The 25,136-nt window shown below is 41.8% G+C and overlaps 1 protein-coding gene across 3 annotated transcripts in view; it reads left to right on the plus strand.

The window, feature by feature from the left end:
• The window catches only part of TDRD3 (tudor domain containing 3), a 274,263-nt gene that overhangs the window by 134,451 nt on the left and 114,676 nt on the right, over positions 1 to 25,136 (plus strand). For all 3 annotated transcript variants that reach the window (XR_004000894.1, XM_030566233.1, XM_030566247.1), the window contains 2 exons: positions 3,538 to 3,679; positions 24,651 to 24,722. Coding sequence is in view for 2 of the 3 variants with exons in the window: in XM_030566233.1 (XP_030422093.1) it covers positions 3,538 to 3,679; positions 24,651 to 24,722 (214 nt within the window). In the remaining variant the exon portion in view is untranslated. The remainder of the gene's footprint in view (positions 1 to 3,537; positions 3,680 to 24,650; positions 24,723 to 25,136) is intronic.

Here is a 25,136-nt window from a genome sequence, read left to right on the forward strand (position 1 = left end):
CAATGTTTCCCAAACTTGGGACACCGCTTGTGTAGGGAAAGCCCCTGGCGGGCCAGGCTGTTTTTTTTACCTGCCACATCCGCAGGTCCGGTCAATCGCGGCTCCAACTGGCCGCAATTCACTGCTTCAGGCCAATGGGAGCTGCTGGTTTGAAGAAAATGAATCAGAAGTATTACCTCTCATCAACATTAAGAACAGAAGTATCAGAGGGGTAGCCGTGTTAGTCTGGATCTGTAAAAGCAGCAAAGAATCCTGTGGCACCTTATAGACTAACAGACGTTTTGGAGCATGAGATTTCATGGGTGAATACCCACTTCCTCAGATGCAAGTAGTGGAAATTTCCAGGGGCAGGTATATATATGCTAGCAAGCAAGCTAGAGATAACGAAGTCAGTTCAATCAGGGAGGATGAGGCCCTGTTCTAGCAGCTGAGGTGTGAAAACCAAGAGAGGAGAAACTGGTTCTGTAGTTGGCAAGCCATTCACAGTCTTTGTTCAATCCTGAACTGATGGTGTCAAATTTGCAGATGAACTGAAGCTCAGCAGTTTCTCTTTGAAGTCTGGTCCTGAAGTTTTTTTGCTGCAGGATGGCCACCTTAAGATCTGCTATAGTGTGGTCAGGGAAGTTGAAGTGCTCTCCTACAGGTTTTTGTATATTGCCATTCCTAATGTCTGATTTGTGTCCATTTATCCTTTTCCGTAGAGACTGTCCAGTTTGGCCGATGTACATAGCAGAAGGGCATTGCTGGCATATGGTGGCGTATATTACATTGGTGGATGTGCAGGTGAATGAACCAGTGATGGTGTGGCTGATCTGGTTAGGTCCTGTGATGGTGTCGCTGGTGTAGATATGTAGGCAGAGTTGGCATCGAGGTTTGTTGCATGGATTGGTTCTTGAGCTAGAGTTATTATGGTGCGGTGTGCAGTTACTGGTGAGAATATGTTTCAGGTTGGCAGGTTGTCTGTGGGCAAGGATTGGCCTGCCACCCAAGGCCTGTGAAAGTGTGGGATCATTGTCCAGGATGGGTTGTAGATCCTTGATGATGCGTTGGAGGGGTTTTAGCTGGGGGCTGTATGTGATGGCCAGTGGAGTCCTGTTGGTTTCTTTCTTGGGTTTGTCTTGCAGTAGGAGGCTTCTGGGTACACGTCTGGCTGTGTTGATCTGTTTCCTTATTTCCTCGTGCGGGTATTGTAGTTTTGAGAATGCTTGGTGAAGATTTTGTAGGTGTTGGTCTCTGTCTGAGGGGTTAGAGCAGATGCGGTTGTACCTCAGTGCTTGGCTGTAGACAATGGATCGTGTGATGTGTCCGGGATGGAAGCTGGAGGCATGAAGGTAGGCATAGCGGTCGGTAGGTTTTCGATATAGGGTGGTGTTAATGTGACCATCACTTATTTGCACCGTGGTGTCAAGAAAGTGGACCTCCCGTGTAGATTGGTCCAGGCTGAGGCTGATGGGGGGGTGGAAGCTGTTGAAATCGTGGTGGAATTTTTCCAGAGTCTCCTTCCCATGGGTTCAGATGATGAAGATGTCATCAATGTAGCGTAGGTAGAGAGGGGGCGTGAGTGGACGAGAGCTGAGGAAGCGTTGTTCCAGGTCGACCATAAAGATATTGGCATATTGTGGGGCCATGCGGGTGCCCATAGCAGTGCCACTGATCTGGAGATATATATTGTCATCAAATTTGAAATAGTTGTCTGTAAGTATAAAGGCACAGAGCTCAGCAGCCAGTTGTGCTGTGGCATCATCAGGGATAGTGTTCCTGACAGCTTGTATTCCATCTGTGTGTGGGATGTTTGTGTAGAGAGCCTCTCTACACAAGAACACAGCCTATCTGGAACCCAACAAAAAGTCAACAGAGTGCACCAAAGTGAGACTTCGACATGCAAAAATCGAGATACAGTGAGCAAGCAGACTCTGTTTAAATCATAACTGGATCAAGTTCTGTGAAGAGATAAGACAGCCTCAAAGTCATGTGTGATGGCCTGAGGAAAGCTCTAAGTCCCATTGTCAACAAGGTTGCCCTTCTCAAATCACACAGCAGTGAAATCATGACAGATAAAAGCAAGCAGTTGTCTCATTGGGTTGAACACTATTTAGAGCTATAAGCACAAGAAAGAAACATCACCAGCAAATCACTGGACCAAATACCAACTGTACATGTCATGCCAGAGCTAGATGTGGAGTCAACTGTAGAAGACCTAAGCAAGGCCATTGATTTTCTATCAATTGGCAAGGCTCCTGGAAAAGATGACATCCCAGCAGAAGTCCTCAAGTGCGGGAAAGACAGCCTACTACCATATCTTTATCAGCTGCTACTTAAGTGCTGGAAAGAGCGGGAGGTACCACAAGAGATGTGTGATGCAAACATCATCACTTTGTAAAAAATAAAGGCAAAAAGGGTGACTACAACAACTACAGCGGTATCTCACTACTAAGCGCAGCAGGAAAAGCTTTCACAAAAGTCATCTTAGTGCGCTTACAACAGCTGGTGAATTGTGTCTACCTTGAATCACAGTGTGGATTCAGAGCTGAAAGATCAACTGCAGAAACAATATTTTCTCTGCGTCAACTCCAAGAAAATTGCAGAGAGCAAAACCGACCATTGTACATCCCCTTCATGGACTTAACCAAAAGCATTCGACACAGTCAGCAGAGCAGATCTGTTTGCAGTACTAGAAAGGATAGGATGTCCACCAACTCTGTTAAGTCTTTTGTGTTCATTCCACAACAACATGAGAGCAACTGTCCAGTTTGACAGGTCCACTTCAGACAGCTCTTGAGATGAAAAACGGAGTGAAGCAAGGATGTGTTCTAGCCCCTGCACTCTTTGAAATCTCTTTCTCAATACTCTTGAACTGTGTGTTTAAGGACATGAAAGATGGAATGTATCGCCACACAAGATTAAATGGGAAACTCTCAACCTGTCCTGACTTAAGTCAAAGACCAAAGTCAAAAAGGTGCTAATCAAGGAACTTCTATTAGCTGATGATGCTGCCCTCATAACCCACAATGAATATCTATTACAAGAATTCATGGACCGCCTTTCAAATACCTGTCAGGCATTTGCTCTCACCATGAGCATTAAGAAAACATACAATCCTAATGCTGTGTTTTATTTATTGCATTTATTATTATTTAATACATTGCAAGAGTGATTTTGTAGCTGTTTATCTTAGTATCTTGATATCAGTAGTTTTTCCTATGCATTGTTTGTTTCAGTCAAATCAGATATTTAGCACAAAAAGCAATTAATCCCACCAACCCACTCCAGGAATGTTTCAGATGTTTTATACTTGCAAAGTGTTGACTTTGATTCCATAAATAGGTTTGTTCAGACATATTTGTTATTAAAGAAGTAACTGAATATTTGTATATATTTTATATTTTATATAAGAAAACCTATTTATGGCTAGTTTTCTGTCAACATTGCTTCACTTTATTTAAATGTACTGCTATTTAATAACTTCTGGTGGGGTTTTATCTGGTAGAGTCTCTATACATAATGTTTGAGATTTTGTTTTTTTGTTTCTGTTTTTAGCCTGAACACTCCACCTGGAACAAAAATTAAGCTGTCAGGAATTGTTGAAGTTAAAAATGGATTCCTGCTTTTGGATGATAGTAACACTGTAGTTCTCGGCGGTGAAGTGGAGCATCTTATAGAAAAGTGGGAGTTACAAAGGGTGAGGTAACATCACTGTGAATTCTTGTCTTACACGAGGTTAATTATATATAACTTCTGCAAACTAATTGTAACTAATAAAATGTTAGAAGTTTTTATACAATAATAGTATTTTAAATGCAAATATTTAGAACTTTTCTGCCCAAGTTATTATTATGGGTAAAGCCAAATGACCTTAATTAAATGTAATGTATGCTGCAGTTCAGATGCTGCCCAGGCAGAAATCAATGAAGACCTTTGAGCAACAAATTATTCCTTTTTTATTCTGCAGAATTTTCAATTTAAAATGTGGGTTAAAAATTATATTGGCCAGCAAAGTGTCTTTAACTAATCATTCTCTTCACCTGACGCAGGTATGCAATGTATTTAAGTGTGATGGTGGTTTGCAGGATTCTTGTGGTTTTCCTGACCAGCGCGTATAGGTTTTTTTCTTGGAAAAGAATTTTAAAATAAAAGCTTTTCAATAGTAGTCTGTAGCATACTTTTATATTAACTATGTTTAAACATAATTTGTTTCAACAGTAGTGTAAATAAAGCTGCAGTTACATAAGATGAACTGAAGGTGTTGAGAGCTTTTAAAGAAACCACAAAGACTTTTAATATCATTCACTCCACTCTAATATGGCCAAATTAGGAGAGCATATCAGTGGAGAAAATGTTACAGGCTGGCTATTTCCTTCTTCTGTATAAATGTTAATACAAAGCAGTGATGATTATTTCCAGAGCAGGAAACTCTAGACTTGTGACAGTGTTCCAGTCTGTTGATTGATTTCTGTTATATTAAATGGATAATGTAGATTTAGTCATTTTGCCAGATGGATGTAGGGAACTCTGAGTAGTATTTGATGGCTCAGAAAGTAGACCTGTTGCATATGTCAGCCAGTCGAAGAGCATCTTATCCATGAGCGTTATTTTCAAATGACGCTAATTTTGGCAAAAGTATTCTTTGTTATTGTTGAAAATATCTTTGGTCTTAGTATGTGAAGTGTTTTTTTAAAAACTATTTTAGACAAACTGAATTATAATTGATTTGAATGATTTTGAGTTATGAAAACACACAAATAAAGAAAATGTGTGTTAATGTCGTTTTGTGCTCCTGTAAATGAAAAAAATAGTTGTAAAAAAATCAATATAATCTATCAACTATGTGGGTATCCTTAAGCAATGCTCCCTTCATAAAAAGAATGTCGTAAATGCTAAATCAAATTATGTAATCTCATATTGTGTGGGTCTCCAAATCTGGTGTCATAAAGGAAAGAAGATTCCAAAGTTAAGGGCTGTCAGGTGTAGAGCTCCGCTAATATCCTTGAAAATTCAGCAAAATAATTTCATTCAATCATCTCTGTCTCATCTCATTGTCTCGATTAGAATATAGGTTTAAAAAGAGGTCTCTTGGGCTTGGTCTGCACTATGAGTTTAGGTCAAATTTAGCAGTGTTAAATTGAATTAACCCTGCACCCATCCACACAACGAAGCCATTTTTGTCAACATAAAGGGCTCTTAAAATTGATTTCTGTACTCCTCCCCGATGAGGAGAGTAGCACTGAAATCGACATTGCCAGTTTGAATTAGGGTTAGTGTGGACGCAATTTGATGATATTGGCCTCCGGGAGCTATCCTACAGTGCACCATTGTGACAGCTCTGGACAGCAATCTGAACTCGGATGCACTGGCCAGGTAGACAGGAAAAGCCTCGTGAGCTTTTGAATTTCATTTCCTGTTTGCCCAGTGTGGAGGACTGATCAGCACAAGTGACCATGCAGAGCTCATCAGCACAGGTGACTATGCAGTCCCAGAATTGAAAAAGAGCTCTAGCATGGACCGTATGGGAGGTACTGGATCTGATCGCTGTATGGGGAGATGAATGTGTGCCATGAGAACTCTGTTCCAAAAGACAGAATGCCAAAACATTTGAAAAAATCTCCAAGGCCATGATGGACAGAGGCCACAACAGGGACTCAGCATGGTGCTGCATGAAACTTAAGGAGCTGAGAGAAGCGTACCAGAAAGCCAAAGAATTGAACAGATACTCCAGGACAGGGCCGCAGACATGCCGCTTCTACACTGAGCTGCATGCAATTCTGGGGTGAGGCGCCGCCACTACCCCACCCCTGTCCGTGAACTCTGATGATGAGGTACTCTGTCGCCATGCCTGAGAATTTTGTGGATGGGGAAGATGATGATGATGACGACGACGGCGATGAGATTGAGGCGATCACACAGCACACTGTTCTCCCCGACGGCCAGGAACTTTTTCTCACCCTGACTGAAATACTCTCCCAAGGCGGTATTCTGAACCATGAAGCTGCAGAAGGGACCTCTGGTGAGTGTACCTTTGTAAATATAAAACATAGTTTGCCTGGGGCTGAAAAGAAATCCTCCCTGCAGTTAGCCAATCAGTGCTCGGGGTGGGGAGGCATTGACGCTGAGCTTTTTGCATTTTGCTAGCAGGGATCTTCCCTGATACCAGCCACACAGTGCAGTGGGGGGAGGGTTAAAGCGGTCATCCCAGAGAAAAGAATGGGGGATGGGGGTTAGTTTGGATTCTGCTGCTGCATGTTAACACAAAACCCGCAGCCCTAAATGGACAACTCAGTGGGCTTTGCTGGGTTTGGGAAAGGAGGGCGCTGCTATTATGAAGGTTGCAGAATCCGAAAGACTATTGCTTACCATGGGCGCCTGCAAGCCGAATTCTGTTGCCCGGCTTGTTGGATCGCTAACACGAAAGCCGCAGGCACTCAATATAAGATGCAAAAAATGACCTTGTACCGAAATCACATGTGCTTTGTAATGTGAATAGTGTTGTTCACCATGAAAGAGCATACCCATTGTTTTGTAAAATGTATCTTTTAAAATCCTTCCCTCTCTTTTTTTCCTCCTGCAGCTGCAGATGTTTCAAGCCTCCCTCCTCCATCTCAAAGGCTATCTCAGATAAGGTGGCCAAAAAACCTCATGCGTGATGAAATGTTCTCTGAGCTCCTGCAGGCATGCCACGCTGAAAGAGCTCAACAGAAAGTGTGGAAGGACACAATAGCACAGGACAGGAAAGCGGCCAGTGAAGGTGAGGAAAGGTGGCAGCAGGAAGATCAGAGGATGCAGGATGCAACGCTGGAATTACTGCGGGAACAAACTGGCATGGTCCAGCATCTGGTGGAGGTTCAGGAACGTCAGCTGGAGAGACTGCGATTGCAGCCCCTGTTTAACCACCCTTCCCCCTCCCCAACTTCCATAGCTGCTTCCTCACCCAGACACCCACAGGGAGGCTCTGGGCACCCAACCACTCCACCCCAGTGGACAGAAGATTGTCATTCAACAAGTACTGAAGTGGCATTTTCCTTCCCTCCTCCCCAACCGCACCTGGGCTACTTCGTGAGTTATCTCCCTATTTTTATAATCAAATAATAAAGAATACATGGTTTTTAAACGATAATGACTTTATTTCCATTGAAGAGAGAAGGGCAGTTGGCTTACAGGGAATTAGTCAACCAAGGGGATGGGTTTTCATCAAGGAGAAACAAATAGAACTGTCACACAGTACGCTGACCAGCCATGAAACTGGTTTTCAAAGCTTCTCTGATGTGCAGTGCTTCCTGATGTGCTCTTCTAATCTCCCTGGTGTCTGGCTGTGCATAATCAGTGGCCAGGTGATGTGCCTCAACCTCCCGCCCTGTCATAAACATATCTCCCTTACTCTTACAGAAATTGTGGAGCACACAACAAGCAGCAATAACAATGAGGATATTGGTTTTGCTGAGCTCTGAGTGAGTCATTAAACTGCACCAGCGACCGCTCAAACGTCCAAATGCATACTCTACTACCATTCTGACTTGCTCAGCCTATAGTTGAACAGCTCCTTACTACTCTTCAGGATACCTGTGTACGGCTTCATGAACCAGGGCATTAAGGGGTAAGCTGGGTCCCCAAGGATAACTACAGGCATTTCAACATCTCCAACAGTTATTTTCTGGTCTGGGAAATAAATCCCTTCTTGCAGCTGTTAAAACAGACCAGAGTTTCTGAAGATGCAAGCATCATGAACCTTTCCCAGCCATCCCACGTTAACATTAGTGAAACATCCCTTGTGATCCACCAGTGCTTGCAGCATCATTGAAAAGTACCCCTTGCAGTTTATGTACTGGCTGCCTTGGTGATCCGGTATCAAGATAGGGATATGGGTTCTGTCTATTGCCCCACCACAGTTAGGGAATCCCATTGCAGCAAAGCCATCTGCTATGACCTGCACATTTCCCAGAGTCATTACCTTTGATAGCAGCAGCTCAGTGTTTGCGTTGGCTACTTGCATGACACCAACCCCCACAGTAGATTTGCCCACTTCAGATTGAATCCCGACTGACTGGTAGCTGTCTGGCGTTGCAAGCTTCTAGAGGGCTATCGCCACTTGCTCTCATCTTGGTAGTCTTACGGTTCAGTGCAGGGGAAAGCAGGTCACAAAGTTCCGTTAAAGTGCCCTTATGCATGCAAAAGTTTCGGAGCCACTGGGAATCATCTCAGATCTGCAACACTATGTGATCCCACCAATCTGTGCTTGTTTTCCGGGCACAGAAACGGCATTCCACAGCATGAACCTGCCTCATTAACACCATGATGTCCACATTGCCGGGGCCCGTGCTTTGAGAGAAGTCCTCATCACTACCGTCGCTTCCTCGCCTGATTTTTCAGCTTCCGGTTCTGCATATACTGCATGATAATGCGTGAGATGTTTACAATGCTCATAACTGCTGCGGTGAGCTGAATGGGCTCCATGCTTGCCGTGCTATGGCATGTGCACGGAAAAAAAGGCACGAAATGATTGTCTGCAGTTGATCTCATGGAGGGAGGGGTGACTTACGACTGTAGCTATCCCACAGTTCCCGCAGTCTCTGCCAACCATTTGAATTCTGGGTTGCGCTCCCAGTGCCTGATGGGTCAAAAACATTGTTGTGGGTGGTTCTGGGTACATGGTTCTGGGTACATGTCATCAGCCTCCCCTCCCATCCCCCCCATTTCTCGCCTTTTTTCCTGGGTTATCCGTGTGTGGGGGGTGGGTGGGAGGGCACTGACGACATGTACTCAGAAGCACCTGTGACAATGTTTTTGACCCATCAGGCATTGGGATCTCAACTCAGAATTTCAATGGGGGGCGGAGGTAGCGGGAACTGTGGGATAGCTATCACAGTGCAACCCTCTGAAAGTCGACACTAGTCTTGATACTGTGGACGCACGCCGCTGATTTAATGCGCTTAGTGGGGACACACAGAAACGACAGTATAAAATCAATTTCTAAAAAACGACTTCTATTAAATCAAACTAATTTTGTAGTGTAGATATATCCATAACTGGGTTATAAACCGTTTCAGGGTTTTAAAGTAGATTGAAATTCAACTGTATAGGTCCAGGAGGCTGTAATTACATTGAAAACAAAAACACAATAAGTTGCATTTGTCAATGTTGCATTAAACTTTATAGTCAAACCTTTCATTCTATACGTAGTGCTGTTGATAAATTGTATAGTTATTTTTTTGACTGCACTTTGATTCATTATGACGTATATTCAAGAGGACATATAACCAATGTTAGTCAGGTTTATTACTCTAAACTGGGGGTTCTCAAACTTCATTGCACCGTGACCCCCTTCTGGCAACAAAGTTACTATATGACCCTGGGTAGGGGCAGAGCCTAAGCCCTGCCACCCTAGTCTTTACTACCCTATGTTTCCTCAGGCTCCTTCAGATGGAATAGGATTGTATATGAGGTTCAATGAGATTAAAATAGTTAGAGACATAAAGAAAACATTCTACAAATACATTAGAAGCAAGAGGAAGACCAAGGGCAGGGTAGGCCCATTACTCAATGAGGTGTGCTTGTGGGGGAAACAATAACAGAAAATGTGGACATGACAGATGTGCTAAATGACTTTTTTTGTTTCTGTTTTCACCAAAAAGTTTAGTAGCAGTTGGACATCTAACTTACTTAATACCAATGAAAATGAGGCAGGATAAGAGGCTAAAATAAGGAAAGAACAAATTAAAAATTATTTAGATAATTTTAAATGTCTTCAAGTCACCAAAGCCTGATGAAATGCATCCTAAAATACTCAAGGAGTTGACTGAGGAGATATCTGAGCCATTAGTGTTTATTTTCAAAAAGTCATGGAAGATGGGTGATATTCCACAGGATTAGAAAAGGGCAAAGATATTGCCAGTCCATAAAAGGGGAATAAAGACAACCTGGGGAATTACAGGCCAGTCAGTTTAACTTCAGTAACTGGAAAGATAATGGAGAAAATAATCAATTTGCAAACACCTAGAAGATAATAAGGTGATAGGTAACAGTCAGCATGGATTTTTGAAGAACAAGTCATGTCAAACTAACCTAATATAAATGAAGAAAAAAAAAAAGGTGATCTGGACAAATACAGACATCTGTAATATGCAGAGTCTTGGGAAAATTTTGGAGGAAAAAGTAGTCAAGGACATTGAGGTCAGTGGTAATTGGGACAAAATGCAACATGGTTTTACAAAAGGTAGATCATGCCAAACCAATCTGATCTCCTTCTTTGAGAAGGTAACAGATTTTTTAGACAAAGGAAATGCAGTGGATCTAATTTATCTCTATTTCAGTAAGCCATTTGATATGGTTCCACATGGGGAATTATTAGCTACATTGGAAAAGATGGGGATTAATATGAAAATTGAAAGGTAGATAAGGAACTGGTTAAAGGGGAGACTACAACGGGTCATACTGAAAAGTGAACTATCAGGCTGGAGGGAGGTTACTAGTGGAGTTCCTCAGGGATCGGTTTTGAGACCTATCTTATTTAATCTTTTTATTACTGACCGTTGCACAAAAAGTGGAAATGTGCTAATATAATTTGCACATGACTCAAAGCTGGGAGGTGTTGCCAATACAGCAAAGGAATGGGATATCATACAGGAAGATCTGGATGACCTTGTAAACTGGAGTAATAGTAATAGGGTGAAATTTAATAGTGAAAAGTGCAAGGTCACACATTTAGGAATTAATAACAAGAATTATTGATATAAGCTGGGGAGGCATCAGTTGGAAGTAACAGAGGAGGAGAAGGACCTCGGAGTATTGGTTGATGACTGGATGGATGACTATGAGCCACCAATGTGATATGGCCGTGAGAAAAGCTGATGCGGTCTTGGGATGCATCAGGCGAGGTATTTCCAGTGAGGATGGCCCACATGCAGTCCTGTCACATGCAGCAGCTGAGAGAGGGTAGAGTTTGCTCAGTTGCTTCATGGAGGTGATGTATATACAGTGTTGTCAACACTGGGAGCTGAGAGAGGCTAGAGCATACTCATTGAGGATGGGACTTCTGAGAATTTAGCTGCTAAAATCAAAGTGTGTTGTGTGAACATAAGAACATAACATAAGAATGCCATACTGGATCAGACCAAAGATCCATCTAGCCCAGTATTCTATCTTCTGACAGTGACCAATGCCAGGTGCTTCAGAGGGAATGAACAGAACTGATCAAGTGATCCATCTCCTGTCTTCCATTCCCAGCTTATGTGAATTGTGATTCTCTTCCTTCCAGTCCTTTCCCACCCCTCCACCCGAAGGCTAGCAACTTGGCCAAATGTGGACACATTTTCATAAGGGCAACAAAAACTATATGTGTGACAGGACATCACATCCTGTCAAATTTCAGTTCCCAAGTTCAAAGCCTGTGTGAGCTAGAGGTGTTCAAAGAGAAGATCTCAAATTTTTTATCATGGACAAAACTGTTAGTTTCCCTAGCTTTGTTCTTGGAAGTGATTGAACCATTTTTGCTGAAAATTTGTGGAAGAATTCAGTCTGAGGCGGACACTTTTCAGCCCAAATGGTTAATGGGAAGTGTTAGGCAACTTCAATAGGTGGCACTACCAGTTCTGCCGATAATTAATAAATTAATTTTGACTTGTATATTTTCTTAACTGGATAAAAGGTATCTATTAATAAAAATGTTACATGCTTTTTATAATATTTGCTTTCTTCATATGTAAAGACACAAGTTCAAAGTATTTCTTTGAGAAAATTAGGATGGGACTTTCAAATGCAGACTCTTTTGAAAATTGTACCCTTAATTCAAATATAAAACCTTTCTTTCCAGAATTGTGCTGTTTGCGTTTAAACTTCCTTGTTCCTGCTGTTATGCCTGCTGTTTGTTAACTCAGAGTTTCATTCACCTTTGCCATATTGTTTCCCCTATATGCCATTCTCACTATTTGTGCCGTTTTGACCAACTCCATCTTGTTTAAAACAAGCTGCAACAGTTTTATCTGGCTTGCCATCATTTTCTCTTGGTGTCCATGTTCTGTGAGAAAGGGTGCCTCTATCGCACTTGATCTCAGATGAGTTCAAAACATGTCTTGCCTTCAGAGAAAAGTGTTGTTCTCGCCCCAGTCTTCACCTTGATAAAGATAAATCCCTGATATTACTGCTGTCTATCAGTTGTCCTCACATACTGAAGACATACAACATTTCCACAATCTTAAATTAATTCTCAAATTTCCTTCATGACTTTCATATATTTATTTCACTCCCTCAGACCTCTGTTGGTAAATGTATAGTACTCCGTTATCTACTAACCTTTTAAACTGAAAATAAGCCGTCCTTCCTTTTATGTTTTCTGACTCTTCCTGTCTCCTCTCTCGTATTTATTTTTAACTTTTATTTTTATCTTCATTTATTTGAAGTCTCCATTGTAGCATAAGAAAAATTATCTTGTTTGGTTATAGTAGAATAAAACAGGAGTGCAGCATTTAAAAAAACTTTGAAGTGGACATCATGAACTATCATACACATCTTGTTTGATCTCCTTTTATTTATTGTTGTTCTTTGTATTTGTTCTTAAATGCTATTTAATTCTGGGTTCTTAAGAGCTATTTAATTCTGGGTTCTTGTATTGCTCAGAAACACAACAATTTAATGCTCTTTGTTTCCGTAGTTCCACATTTTAATGTGTTTTCAAGTGTGAATATATATTTACTGAGGAATTAGTGTATGTTTGTAACATGCTTTGAAGATGGAAAGCTGCTGAAACTCCTCTTACTTTTAGTTTCCTTAATCTTCAGGTAATGGTATAAAGAAAAAGGAAAAAAATGTTCTTTATGCATGGGAAGAATTAGATCATAGAATATCAGGGTTGAATCTAGTCCAATCCTCTGCTCAGAGCAGCACCAATCCCCAGACAGATTTTTGGCCCAGATCCCTAAATGGCCCCCTCAAGGATTGAATTCACAAGCCTGGGTTTAGCGGGCCAATGCTCAAACCACTGAGCTACTTTCTGTAAGTTTAAAAACTTACATTGAATCCCTCACACTTTTCCCCAAGTTGGTGTAAATTTCTATGTTTATGATTATTATACGTAATCACAGTGTAATATATATTCTATTTATTGGATTATTTTTTAACATGAGGACTAACAATGAAAATTTGATAGCTGTCTGTTGTCTTCTGTATGTCACCATTTTGATGTCACTCGAGCTATATTGTAGCGAAGTTTAATATATGCCCTTCTGCTTTGCTTTTTTAGTGTGTAAAAACCCACCACAGGAGCATATTTTCCTGTACAAAAGTTCCCCAGTTCTTCCACAGCCATCCCAGTGGCCCTGTTAGATTCTTTACTGAGGAGGATATAGTCCACAAGTGTAAATAAATACATTGTGTAATCATTGGCCATCTGCAGATTTTCTGATATCTGTGATATCGTTACTACAATGATGAAAGAGCCACACGACAAGAGAAACTTTGAAAGGGCTTAATTTGTACACAATAAATGGAAATCTCAGCAGTGGTCAAGTGTTCTGGAAATGCAGGAGCTCTTGGTCAGCCTTTTGAAACAAATAGGGAATTGATTTTGCTGAGGAGAGAAAATAGGAAAAACATTTGTCAAAATGCAGTACTGAATTTTCTGCACATTCAGCTTGATCAAAACCTCTTCTCTCTTTCAACTCTTTCATCTGTACATTTGTTGTACAGCACCCCATGGCATGGTTTTATTATTAGTCATAAACACTGAGCTCAAAAAAGTAAAATCCATATGCAGGTTAGATAAGAAAACATTAATATACTTAGATTGTAAGAGCTGTGGGAAGGGTCCCTTTTTGATGTGTGTGTGTGTATGATGCGCAGCACAGTGGGTCTTCTGTCTCTGATTAGGGCCTTTAGGTGCTACTTTACCAATTTTCAACAGGAAAATGCCTTCAGCCTTCGAAAGAAAGTGGCCTGGGTCTTTCCAGCTCCTTGCTTTTCCATACCCAACCTCCGCTGCTTGTTGTCATAGCCAGAGATATAAGCAGACAGGCACATAGGGCTTCGACTGTCCTTTATTGAAATAATAATACTCTGATTAGGTCAAACTAGAAGATTATAAGGTCTCTTCTGGCTTTAATACCTATGGAAATTCTGCAAATAACTCTTTCTGTATGAAGTGTATACTCTATAATAACCCAACCTGAATTTTGGATTTTTTCCTCCAAATGAACACAGGTCCAGAAACCGAAGCAGCTAGAAGCTAGTCCAGTGTGTTTATTTTCTAATGAGAGCAAGAACTACTTGTATCTTTAGCTCATATGCCTGCAAGGGTGAGGGAGTGGAGGAGAGAAATTATTTTCTTTATCGCCTTGTAAGCAGGAGAAAGGTCCAGCAGTTAGGACACGTGTTTAGGAAGTAGGAGACATGGGTTCAGTTGCCTTCTTTGTCATAGACTTTCTGTGTGACCTTGGGCAAGTCACTTAGCCTCTCTGTGCCTCAGTTCCCAATCTGTAAAATGGAAATAATAATGCTTCACCTACCGAGATGTTGGGAGTACATATTTGAAAGATTATAAAGCACTTTGAGATCTACCAGTGAAAAGCACTGCAGTATAATTAGTTATCAGAATTCCCTTTATCCAAAAATCCTAGGTATCTGAATCCACAGTGCGTCCCCCATGTAACCTTATGCTAATTAGTCACTTCGTAATGTCTCAATTAGCCTATTAGGGCACGTGTGCTGTATTTGGAAGCAAGCTTCCCAGCCTTGGTCCACAGACTTGTTCTAGCAAGGCTCATGATAGCACTCTAAAAATAGTTGTGTATACAGAACTTTGACATTGCAGTTTGGGCTGGAGAACAGGCTCTCAAGCCTACCTCTTCCCAGGCCTCAGAGCCTGAGCTTCAGCCTGAGCTGCAATGTTTAAGTAGCAGTTTTTAGAGTGCAAGCACAAGCCGTGCTCGAGTCTGTGGATCCAGGTTGGGAGGTCATTCCAAGATGAAGTGTACATATACCTATAGGGCAGGGGTGGGCAAACCTTTTGGCCTGAGGGCCACATCTGGGTATGGAAATGATATGATAGACTATGAATGCTCATGAAATTGGGATTTGGGTGTGGGAAGAGTTGCGGGCTCCAGAGTGGGGCAATAAATGAGTTCAGGGTGCGAGAGGGGACTGTACACAATAAATGGAAATCTCAGCAGAGGGGACTCTGGGCTGGCGGTGTGGGGTGGTTGGGCTGGAGATGACGGGTTTGAGGTGTAGGAGGGTGCTCTGAGCTGGGACCGAGGGGTTCAGAGGGCTTGAGGGGGATCAGGGCTGGAGTAGGGCACTGGGGGTGGCTTAGGGGTGCAGGCTCTGGGCGGCCCTTACCTCAAGAAGCTCCCAGAAGCAGCGGCATGTCGCTCCTAAGGGCCAAGCAGCACTGCTGCGTGCTGCCTCGTCTGCAGGTGCTGCCCCTGCACATCCCATTGGCTGTGGTTTCCAGCTAATGGGAGCTGCCGGGGTGGCGCCTGAGGTGGGGACAGCATGCGGAGCAGAGTCCCTGGACTGCCTCTGCATGTAAGAGCTGGAGAGGGGACATACCTTTTGTTCTGGGAGCCATGCAGAGTAGCCCCCGACCCTGCTCCCCGGCTGGAGCTCCGGAGAGGGGCAAACCCCAGACCCTGCTCTGCAGCAGGAGTTTGAGGGCCGGATTAAAATGGCTGGTGGCTGGTTGCGGCCTACGGGCTGTAGTTTGCTCACCCCGCCTTACCGCCTATTAGCACTAATTCATGGGTTTGTATTTGTATAGGGTCTTGAGCAGTTACCTGCGGTTCCTGGGACATAATGCTCTTACAACAGCTTTCTAGGACTACATAAGTGAAACTGCAGTGCAAAATAGAACGTCTGTTTATCTGAACACATGGTTATCAGAGAGTTTTGGATATCCCCTAGGGCAATCAGATAAACTGAAGCCTACTGTATATAAGAAATAGGTGTAATTATATTTATTAAGGTAACAGGAAAATGCAGAGGAATAAAAGATGGCTGAAGGGTGCATGTCTTCGATCTATTGTATATACCAGGGGTCAGCAACTTCTGGCATGGGGCTTGCCAGGGTAAGCACCAGAGCTGGGCCAGTTTGTTTACCTGCCGTGTCCGCAGGTTTGGCCGTGGTTCACCATCCCAGGCCAATGGGGGCAGTGGAAAGCGGTGCGGGCAAGGGATGTGCAGATCACAGCCAGTGGGAGCTGCGATTGGTCTAACCTGCTGATGTGGCAGGTAAACAAACTGGCCAGACCTGCCAGAGTGCTTACCCTGGCGAGCTGCGTGCCAGAGGTTGCCGACCTCTGATGTATACTTTCAAGTTAGAAAAATAAGTTGGGGTACGGGAGTGAAGGAGGAAAAAAAACTTGTCTCCTTCTTTGGGATGATGTGTTGAACAGCTCACAAACCCATAACAGGAAAACAAGTCCCTGTTCTGAAGAGATTACAGTCTAAGGCCTGGTCTACACTGGGAGTGGGTGGGGGGATATCGATCTAACATACGCAACTTCAGCAACAAGAATAGCGAGCTGAAGTCGATGTATCTTAGATTGACTTACTTCGCATACTCCCGGCATGGGATCAACGGCTGCCACTCCCCCATTGACTCCGCTTCCGCCTCTCACCCTGGTGGAGTTCCAGAGTTGACGAGGAGTGCGTTCGGGGATCGATGTATCACATCTAGACGAGACGCAATACATCGATCCCCGATAGATTGATCATTACCTGCCGATCCGGTGAGCAGTGCAGACATACCCTGAGTAAACAAAACAGTGAGAGATGAAGGAAGGGATCTGAACAAGGTAAGTTTGGCATGTGTTTTGATGGATGTGCTCTTTTTAAAAAAATTTTTAATGAAATTTTCTATTACATTTTTTCCTCCTTGTGATAGCACGACAATCACCTTCATCACCTATGTGGAGTGGCTCACAACTGTGAGTGCTTACCTCAGGGCAGACTGTGAGAAAACAGAAATAATTAGACATGCAATAACATATAGTAGACAGTGTTACAAAGGAAACATTTACCTTGCTGTGCTATAAAAACCTCTCGTCATCTTATGTTCTAGAAAATTGTTGCAATTTCAGGATGTTTAAGTAAATGTTATGGTAAGATAAATCTTCTCCTTTAAAAATTGGACATCAGTGAGGTATATGACGACTACAGAGGCTTACCTCTGATAGTCATCTAAGTAACTTGGAACAAAAGGCAGAATTATGAAGTAGCTCCTAATATAAAGAAGCACAAGTTTCAAATACATAAAGGAATGAATATTTTCTTCCTAGCATGTGAAATTGCACACAGATAAACAACGAGGAACATTGTTTCTTTCTGTCATTGATAGTTTAGTGGATTTTATAAAGTATTATGTATATAAGTGCATGCCAATTTTTTAATCAAAATGATCTCTCCTGCTTCTGTCATCCAAAACAATTTCCTTTCCTAGTTGTTTATAGTTAGACTATAGGTGGCTGTATCTGTGCATATTAACGTCCAGCCTCTGGTGATCCACTTTTTTCCTAATGGTAGGAATGTGACATTGAATTTAATATTCCGTTTAGTGGGAGGATACAAATCTTAATCTAATCTCTGACAAGAGAAGATAAACTTCCAGGTTCAAAGATGTTGGAAAGATGCTAGAAATATTTTCAAAAAGTTATTGTTTTATATTACATACTATAATACATACTATTCAGTGGTGATGTCTTGGGGTTAAATCAGGAAATGTCAGACCCCAGAGTGAAAGTTGGCTGAGCAGCAGTATCATGGGCTCAGTACTTAAGTGTTTACTTCTCTGAGTGATTTGCTACTTTCAAATGCTTCTAGATGAAATAGTCTTGAGGAATACTAATAGCTTTTATTTTGATCAAACAAATCAGTAATTGTGTTTTTCACTGCAAGTGGGACTCCTATAGGAAGCAAATAATTTGGCAGTTGCATATAGTGAGTTATTTGGTATGTCATGTAATCCAGAAATGCTGTTATTACTTGACAGTGTTCTAAAAAAGTATGTCAGATTTAACCTTGAGGGTACTTTTAGAAGTCTTTGTAATTATGGTCCAAAAATCTGCACTTATGCTATATTCAGAATACTGTCGGGGAGAAGTCATTTTATTTTTTCAGCAATGGAGTTGTGTTTTTGAGCTACTGTTGACTGCCTTCCTGTTCCACCCATGTGACTTGCAAGATCCTGGCTTCATTAATAATCAGATATAGAGGATGGTTCATATGGATGCGAGTAAATTCTGCTTTAGGTGATGTGATGACATTTGATGGGTCTGTATATATTATATAATATAGACAGAGAACTTCATAATAACAAAGAAGTGGGGGAGTGAGGGGCTGTATAATGGGTAGGTGGCATGAAAACTGCTAAACAGATATAAGCCTCTCCTTTCATTGTATGAATGTATTGGAGTGTTCTTTAAGAATTATTAATCTCAGTGGAATAATCCAAGCACAGCTGGTAGGGTGAAGGAGCTCCAATTAAACATTTTGAATTTTTTTTGAAAAATAAGTTGTAGTAGCTCTTTTAGGAACAAATGCAGATACTGGCTTTTTTCATGTGATGTCCCTGTTGTATTCCACTGAAGGGTTATACACGTGCACTATGTGCCCAGAGCCGGAGCTTTTGAAAATAGTACTGTTCGGCAGTCCACGCATGTGCCACCTTGTGCTTTTCCCTGAGGTGATAAAGAACGCGTCAGGCTGCTGGCATCTCCAGTTCCTTTTTACTGCCACATAGTCCGAGTTGGAGCTTCTACTCTTCTATCATTCATGTGACCCAATTTCCAAAATTTTACAAAAATACCCTTAGTACCATCCATACACCAACGCCCATCCTTCCTTCCCCCCTTTGGGGGCCACTTCCAACTCTTTCTGCCAGCATGGAAAGCCATAACAATGGACAAGTGGGTCCTAGATATTATCTAGGGTGGCTTTGTCATAGAGTTTTCAGTGGTGCCCCTATCTCGCCCTCTTTGTCAGTCCACATGCATGCAACACCTACGCAATGACCTCCTCCACCTAGAGGTTGACTCTCTATTGCAGAGGGAAACTATGGAACTAATCTCAGTCCCCTTTCAGAGAACAGGGTTCTACTTGAGCTACTTCCTAGTCCTCCCCAGAAAATGGAGGATGGAAACTGATATTGTATCTTTGATGCCTCATCTGTTCGATTTCCAGACCAAGATTCTTCATGGTCACACTTGCAACAATCATTCCCTCCCTAGAAGAAGGCATATGGTTTACGGCTCTTGATATACACCTGATACACAGAAGGTTCCTGAGGTTCAAGGTGGGACTTCAACATTTTCAGTACAGGGTATTGTACACAAGTATTCACAAAAGTTTTCTCAGTGGCAGCTTATCTCAGACGTCAGAGGATCCTCATTTTTCCTTACCTGGATGATTGGCTGATAGCATCACAATCCAAAGAAGAGACACAGGAATCGACGTCCCAACTACTTCTACTCTTCTTCTCTCTGGGGGCCAAAGTCAACATCGAATAATCAACTTTACACTGTAACACAATCCCTGGAGTTCATAGGAACTTGCATAGATGAGACTTCCACGGAAACATCTACAATGGGAAAGATTCCAGACAATAAGGAAACTAATTACTTTGGTGACTTCAAATCTTTCCTATGGCCAAAATATGCCTCACTTTCTTGGGACATATGACGACCTGCACATAGGTCATGCCCTTCCCTCACCTTCATCTGTACCACCTTCAACTCTGGCTACAAAGGGTTTACTCCTCCATGCATCAACCTATTCACACTCTGGTCTGTATGCCACCAGAATTCTCTCGTCATTACAATGGTGGATGAACCCACTATTAGTCTGCTCAGGAAGGACCTTCCTCCCATCTTCAACCACCATGACTATCATCATGGATGCATCCCTCATGGGCTAGGGTGCCCACATGGATGACTGCATGACACAAAGCACCTGAACAACATAGGAGGTCCAGATGCACATAAACATATTGGAACTCCGGGCAGTATGCAAAGTTTGCTAGACGTTTTTGCCAGCCATCCAGGACTGACATGTACTTGTCACATCAAACAACACTGCTATGGTCTTCTGTATAAACAAGCAAGGGGGAACAAAATCCCAAGCTCTGTGTATGGAAGCTATATGCCTGTGGGAATGGTGCATTGCGTACCACACTCTTTTGACAGCAACCTAACTGACGGGCACCCAAAATGTGATTGCTTATTCTCTCCCAAAAACTTTGCAACCCACCACAAATGGAAATTGCATGACTCTGTAATCACGGATATCTTTGGCCGATGGGACATCCCACAACACCACCAAATACAGCCAGTATTGTTCAAGAGGAGGAATTGGAGCCCAGTCACAAGGGAATGCCCTCATCATCGATTGGTCAGACAGCATGAACTCTGCCTTCCTCTCCTTAACCCTCCTAGCATGAGTAATCCATAAGATCAGATGAAAGAAAGCAACAACCATTCTGATCTCCTCCTTCTGGCCACGCCAATTTTACCTCCTGTTTCTCCTCTGCATTTCAAAGCACCCTTCACTCATGCTTTGGATGTTCCTGGAGCTACTGACTCAACACAATAGTATGTTCAGACTCCCGAACCTGCACACTGTTCAACTGGTGGCTTGATTTTTGGATGGACATCGTCACTAGCTCAGGAGTGCTCTCTGGCAGGGCATGATGTCCTTTCAAGTAGCAGGAAAGATTCCGCAAGATGCTTGTATTGAGCCAAATGGACGCATTTCACTTCCTGGGCTATGTGACAGGGCCTTGTCTCCAAAGTGGCATCCCACTACTCTTGGTGTATTTACTCTTTCTGAAGGACTCAGGGCTGGCCCTCAATTCCATCAAGGTGCAACCAGCTGCCGTTAGCAATTTTCGCCCACCGGTGGATGGCCAATCAATTTTTGAACACCCCGTACTTGTATGATCCTGGAAGAGCCTTTTTTGAAAATACCTTCCCGTTCAGCCTATGGGACCGTAACCTAGTCCTCATCTCATTGACGACCACCACCTTTGAACCTATGTTCTCCTGGTTGCTATCTCTGTTTTATGAATGTTACTTTCCTCATCACCATTACTCTATCTAAGAAGCTTGGCAAACTGGGAGCCATGGTGGCTAATCCTCTCTTCATGACTTTCTATAAAGACAAGGTTTCTCTCTGCCTTCACCCGAGGTTCCTACCTCAGGTGATTTCCCAATTCCACTTCAATCAAGCCATACATTTACCTACCTCTGAACAGTACTGCTTTCAAAAGCTCCGGCTCCTGATGCATGGCGAAAGCGCAGAACCCGTCAGTGGAATACAGATAGGGACCTAACATCTCAAAGAATATTCAGTTACAGATAGGCAACTTTGTTTTTAAAATAATTGTGTGTGTGTTGTCAGTCTGGTATTCCATATATGCAGGACGGAGTTACATCAATTTCCAAAGTAAGTTCCATAATGGAGCAGATATATTTCTTCCAATATTCTACCCATTACAATAGAAAATATTGCATACTTCAGATGAGAGTCAGAGTCCTATATTTCACTTAATTGTGAAGTTATTTACCATTGGTGAGGTATTTCTTTTTGTTCCCAGAAGATCATCTTAATCAGAATTAATTATAGTATTTATAGTCCTTGTAATTGTATCTTTACTAATGTAACACATGAACTATTTTTATTCCTATAAATGAATAGTCCTTTTGTGAATCTCACTAAATTTATTTACTTCAGTGTTATCTCTTGGATCAGTTCTTTTCACAGTCACTCCTTATTGCCTAGATTTATTAGAGCACTGAAATAAGTGCTTAACATTTAGCATGTTCTTTAGTGCTTTCATGAATAGGAATGCTTTCCTGAATCAAGCCCATAAGAATAAGGGGAAAATGGCTAATTCCTATTCCTTGATATTGTGTAGGATTGTTATCACTATTAAAACCACTGTTGCAATTCACCCCAGAAGTGGCTGAATTACTCTGAGGATGAAATTAAATATTTTATATAGATTATAATTTTTAGACACTTATTAAAGGCCCCATATAAATCACTTTTATGCAAGATACTATGTAATTTTCTTTTTACTGTTTTAAATTATTTTAGTCTTATGGCTTTCAAAGCCTTGTTATTTTTGTGTTCTTGGAAAGGGCATATAGGAATGTCCAGTTATGTTAGATATTATGTTCAGGGGCGGCTCCAGGCCCCAGCACGCCAAGCGCTTGCTTGGGGCGGCAAGCCGCGGGGGGCGCTCTGCTGGTGCTGTGAGGGTGGCAGGCAGACTGCCCTCAGCGGTTTACCTGCGGAGGGGCCGCAGAACCAGTGAACTGTCCACAGGCAAGCCGTGGAAGGCAGCCTGCCTGCCGTGCTTGAGGCGGCAAATTTCCTAGAGCCGCCCCTGATTATGTTGGTGAGAGCATAGTGTAAACATCTATATAGGTACTGTTTATTGGTATATGTCTATTATTTCTTCTCATGGTCCTTTTCAAACTAAGTAGTCTTTTAAATCTCTCATTTTATGAAAACAGTTCTTTTCCTGAAATCTTTTATACATTTGCCCCTTTTCTGGAGCTTTCTTGTTTCTGCTAAGTTTGCAGCTGAGTATATTCAAGCCTCTGCTGTAATTTATTTGGAAGTAGGGAGAAGGTGGGGCTGTATAAGGCTATGTCTTCACTTAAAATGCGACAGCGCGTCAGTGTCGACACTCACTACAGTGTCAGTAGGAATTTCCCCATCACTATAGGTAATCCACCTCCCTGAAAGGCGGAGGTAGCTAGGTCAGTGGAAGAATTCTTCCATCAACCTAATGCTGTCTGCAACAAGGGTTAGGTCAACATAGCTATATCTCTCAAAACTGTGAATTTTTCAAACCCTTGAGAGATGTAGCTGTACTGATGTAACTTTTTCTGTGTAGACTAACCCTATTACTTTGCGCACAGTAATGTCTTCCACTCAAGGATCTCAAAGCACTTTACACATATTAACCCGCAAACTCAATGAGGTAGATAGTATTTTCATTTTAATGATGGGCAAACTGAAATACAAAGAAGTTATGATTTCTCCAAGTTTGTATGGTGAGGCTAGGTCTACACCAGGGGTCGGCAACCTCTGACACATGGCCCACCAGGCTAAGCACCCTGGTGGGCCAAGCCAGTTTGTTTAATGTTGGTAAGTTTGGCCCATCGCGGCTCCCACTGTCCGCGGTTCACCTTCCCAGGCCAGTGGGAGCCGCGATCAGCCGAACCTACCGATGCGGCAAGTAAACAAACTGGCCCGGCCCCGCCAGGATGCTTACCCTGGCAAGCCGCGTGCCAGAGGTGGCCGACCCCCCGGTCTACACTATGACTTTCTGCTGGCATAGCTTTTACAGCTAGGTGAAATTTTTCAAACAAGTAGTCTGTTCTCTGAAAAATGCAGTTTTGGTTGACCCAAAATTAATCTTCTGTCTGTCTGATTCAGAGACGGCATTTGAATCCACACGTTCTTCCACCTAGCTGAGTGTCTTAATCATCAGGCTATAGAGTTGTTTTCACTGTCTGTCTTTGGCCGAGTGAATATTTAAGTATTTATATAAAGTGGAATAGCATCAACAGAATGACCTGGATCCTTCAATGAGCTCTGCACAGAGAAGCCCCTTTTGTACATTGTACCAAGTATGTTGTCAGAACTAAATGAATAATTATACTAATAAATACTTATTCTTAATGTAAGTGTTAGAATCATAGAGTTTAAGGCCAGAAGAGACCACAAGATCATGTAGTTTGACCTCCTACATAGGACAGGACACCAAAATCACCCAGAACCCCACACTAAACTCAACAACCTAAATTAGATCAAAGTAGTATAGTAGTGATTATAGTACTGATTTCTAAATATTTTTTTTGAATTAATGAAAGTGAAATAACTGACTGCTTCAGATTACATTATTTCATATTCTTTCATTAACATTTGGTGTTTACCCTAACAACATCTACAAACTGCTCAGTTTATATTAATTTATTGTTCTAGCTAACGTACAGAAAATAATTATCAAGAATGTAATTCTTCTGTTAATAAACACCCTGACACTGCTAGTTGGTGCAGTAAAATAAATACCCTTTCCAGCAAGTGTTCCCTGTTCAGGTAGACAACTTTTTCTTTTTAGATGGCATGCTGAAGATCAGCTAATGTATGCATAGCTTGGAAGCTACATTAGTGTCAATTTGTATTTCCCACTAGAGTCTTTCCTTCCTGAAATTAGGTGTGGGTTGGTGTTGAACTTGAGAGTGAAGAGGTGATAAGTTAGACATCTAGTATGATTGTTTTCATAAATCTACATCAGAGGGCTAGCAGGGAGGTATATCAGCTGCCACTCATTTCATATTCTAGTTTCATCTCTCTATTTTAGGATATAGTGCACAGGTTGTTACTGAATGACTAGCTAATTCTATGTTGTGAAGGACTTTGCTTTTGAAAAAAACTTACCTTCTCTAAGTGATATTGATATTAAAGGGCCTTTCCTGTTTGAGATTCATTACTCAAGTTTAATGCTCAATAAAAGACATAAAGCAAACATTTTTATAGTCTTCAGGAATTTTTTATCTTGCTATTTCCATTAACTTCCCAAAATACCAGGACGTTTGTCAGATAACCTTGGCATGTTTTCATTTGCAAGTTGTTAATCAAAAGCTATTTTTTAAATTTTACAGAGTTTATCAAAACACAATAGAAGTAACATTGGAACAGAAGGTGGACCACCCCCTTTTGTGCCTTTCGGGCAGGTATAGTAGCTATTTTTTACTTTTGACCTTGGTATAGATGTAATCAGGATTAATATTTTGTAAAATAATTTAAAACAATAAGTAGAAGTTCTGTTGTTAGAACGGAATTGTGAAATCTTCATTTTAATACATTCTTTTTGATGTTTCTATAGAACATACTTTTTTACATTTTTTCATAATGTTAGTTAAATGTTCCTCAGTATGCCAAATTGATACTTTAGATAACTGGGAACATTGCTGACTCCAACACCTCATAGATTTCAAATCATGATCAAAATTGTCTCTTTACAATTAAAAAAAAATAAAATCTCCAAACACCCTGAAAATAACTTAAAATGCAATCTAATGGCTTATGAAAGTGTGTGTGAGGGAAAGAGAGATTACTTTTCAGTATATTTGACCTTGGTAGATTGA

Source organism: Gopherus evgoodei, chromosome 1, assembly GCF_007399415.2.
Source record: "Gopherus evgoodei ecotype Sinaloan lineage chromosome 1, rGopEvg1_v1.p, whole genome shotgun sequence".
Taxonomy (NCBI): domain Eukaryota; kingdom Metazoa; phylum Chordata; order Testudines; family Testudinidae; genus Gopherus; species Gopherus evgoodei.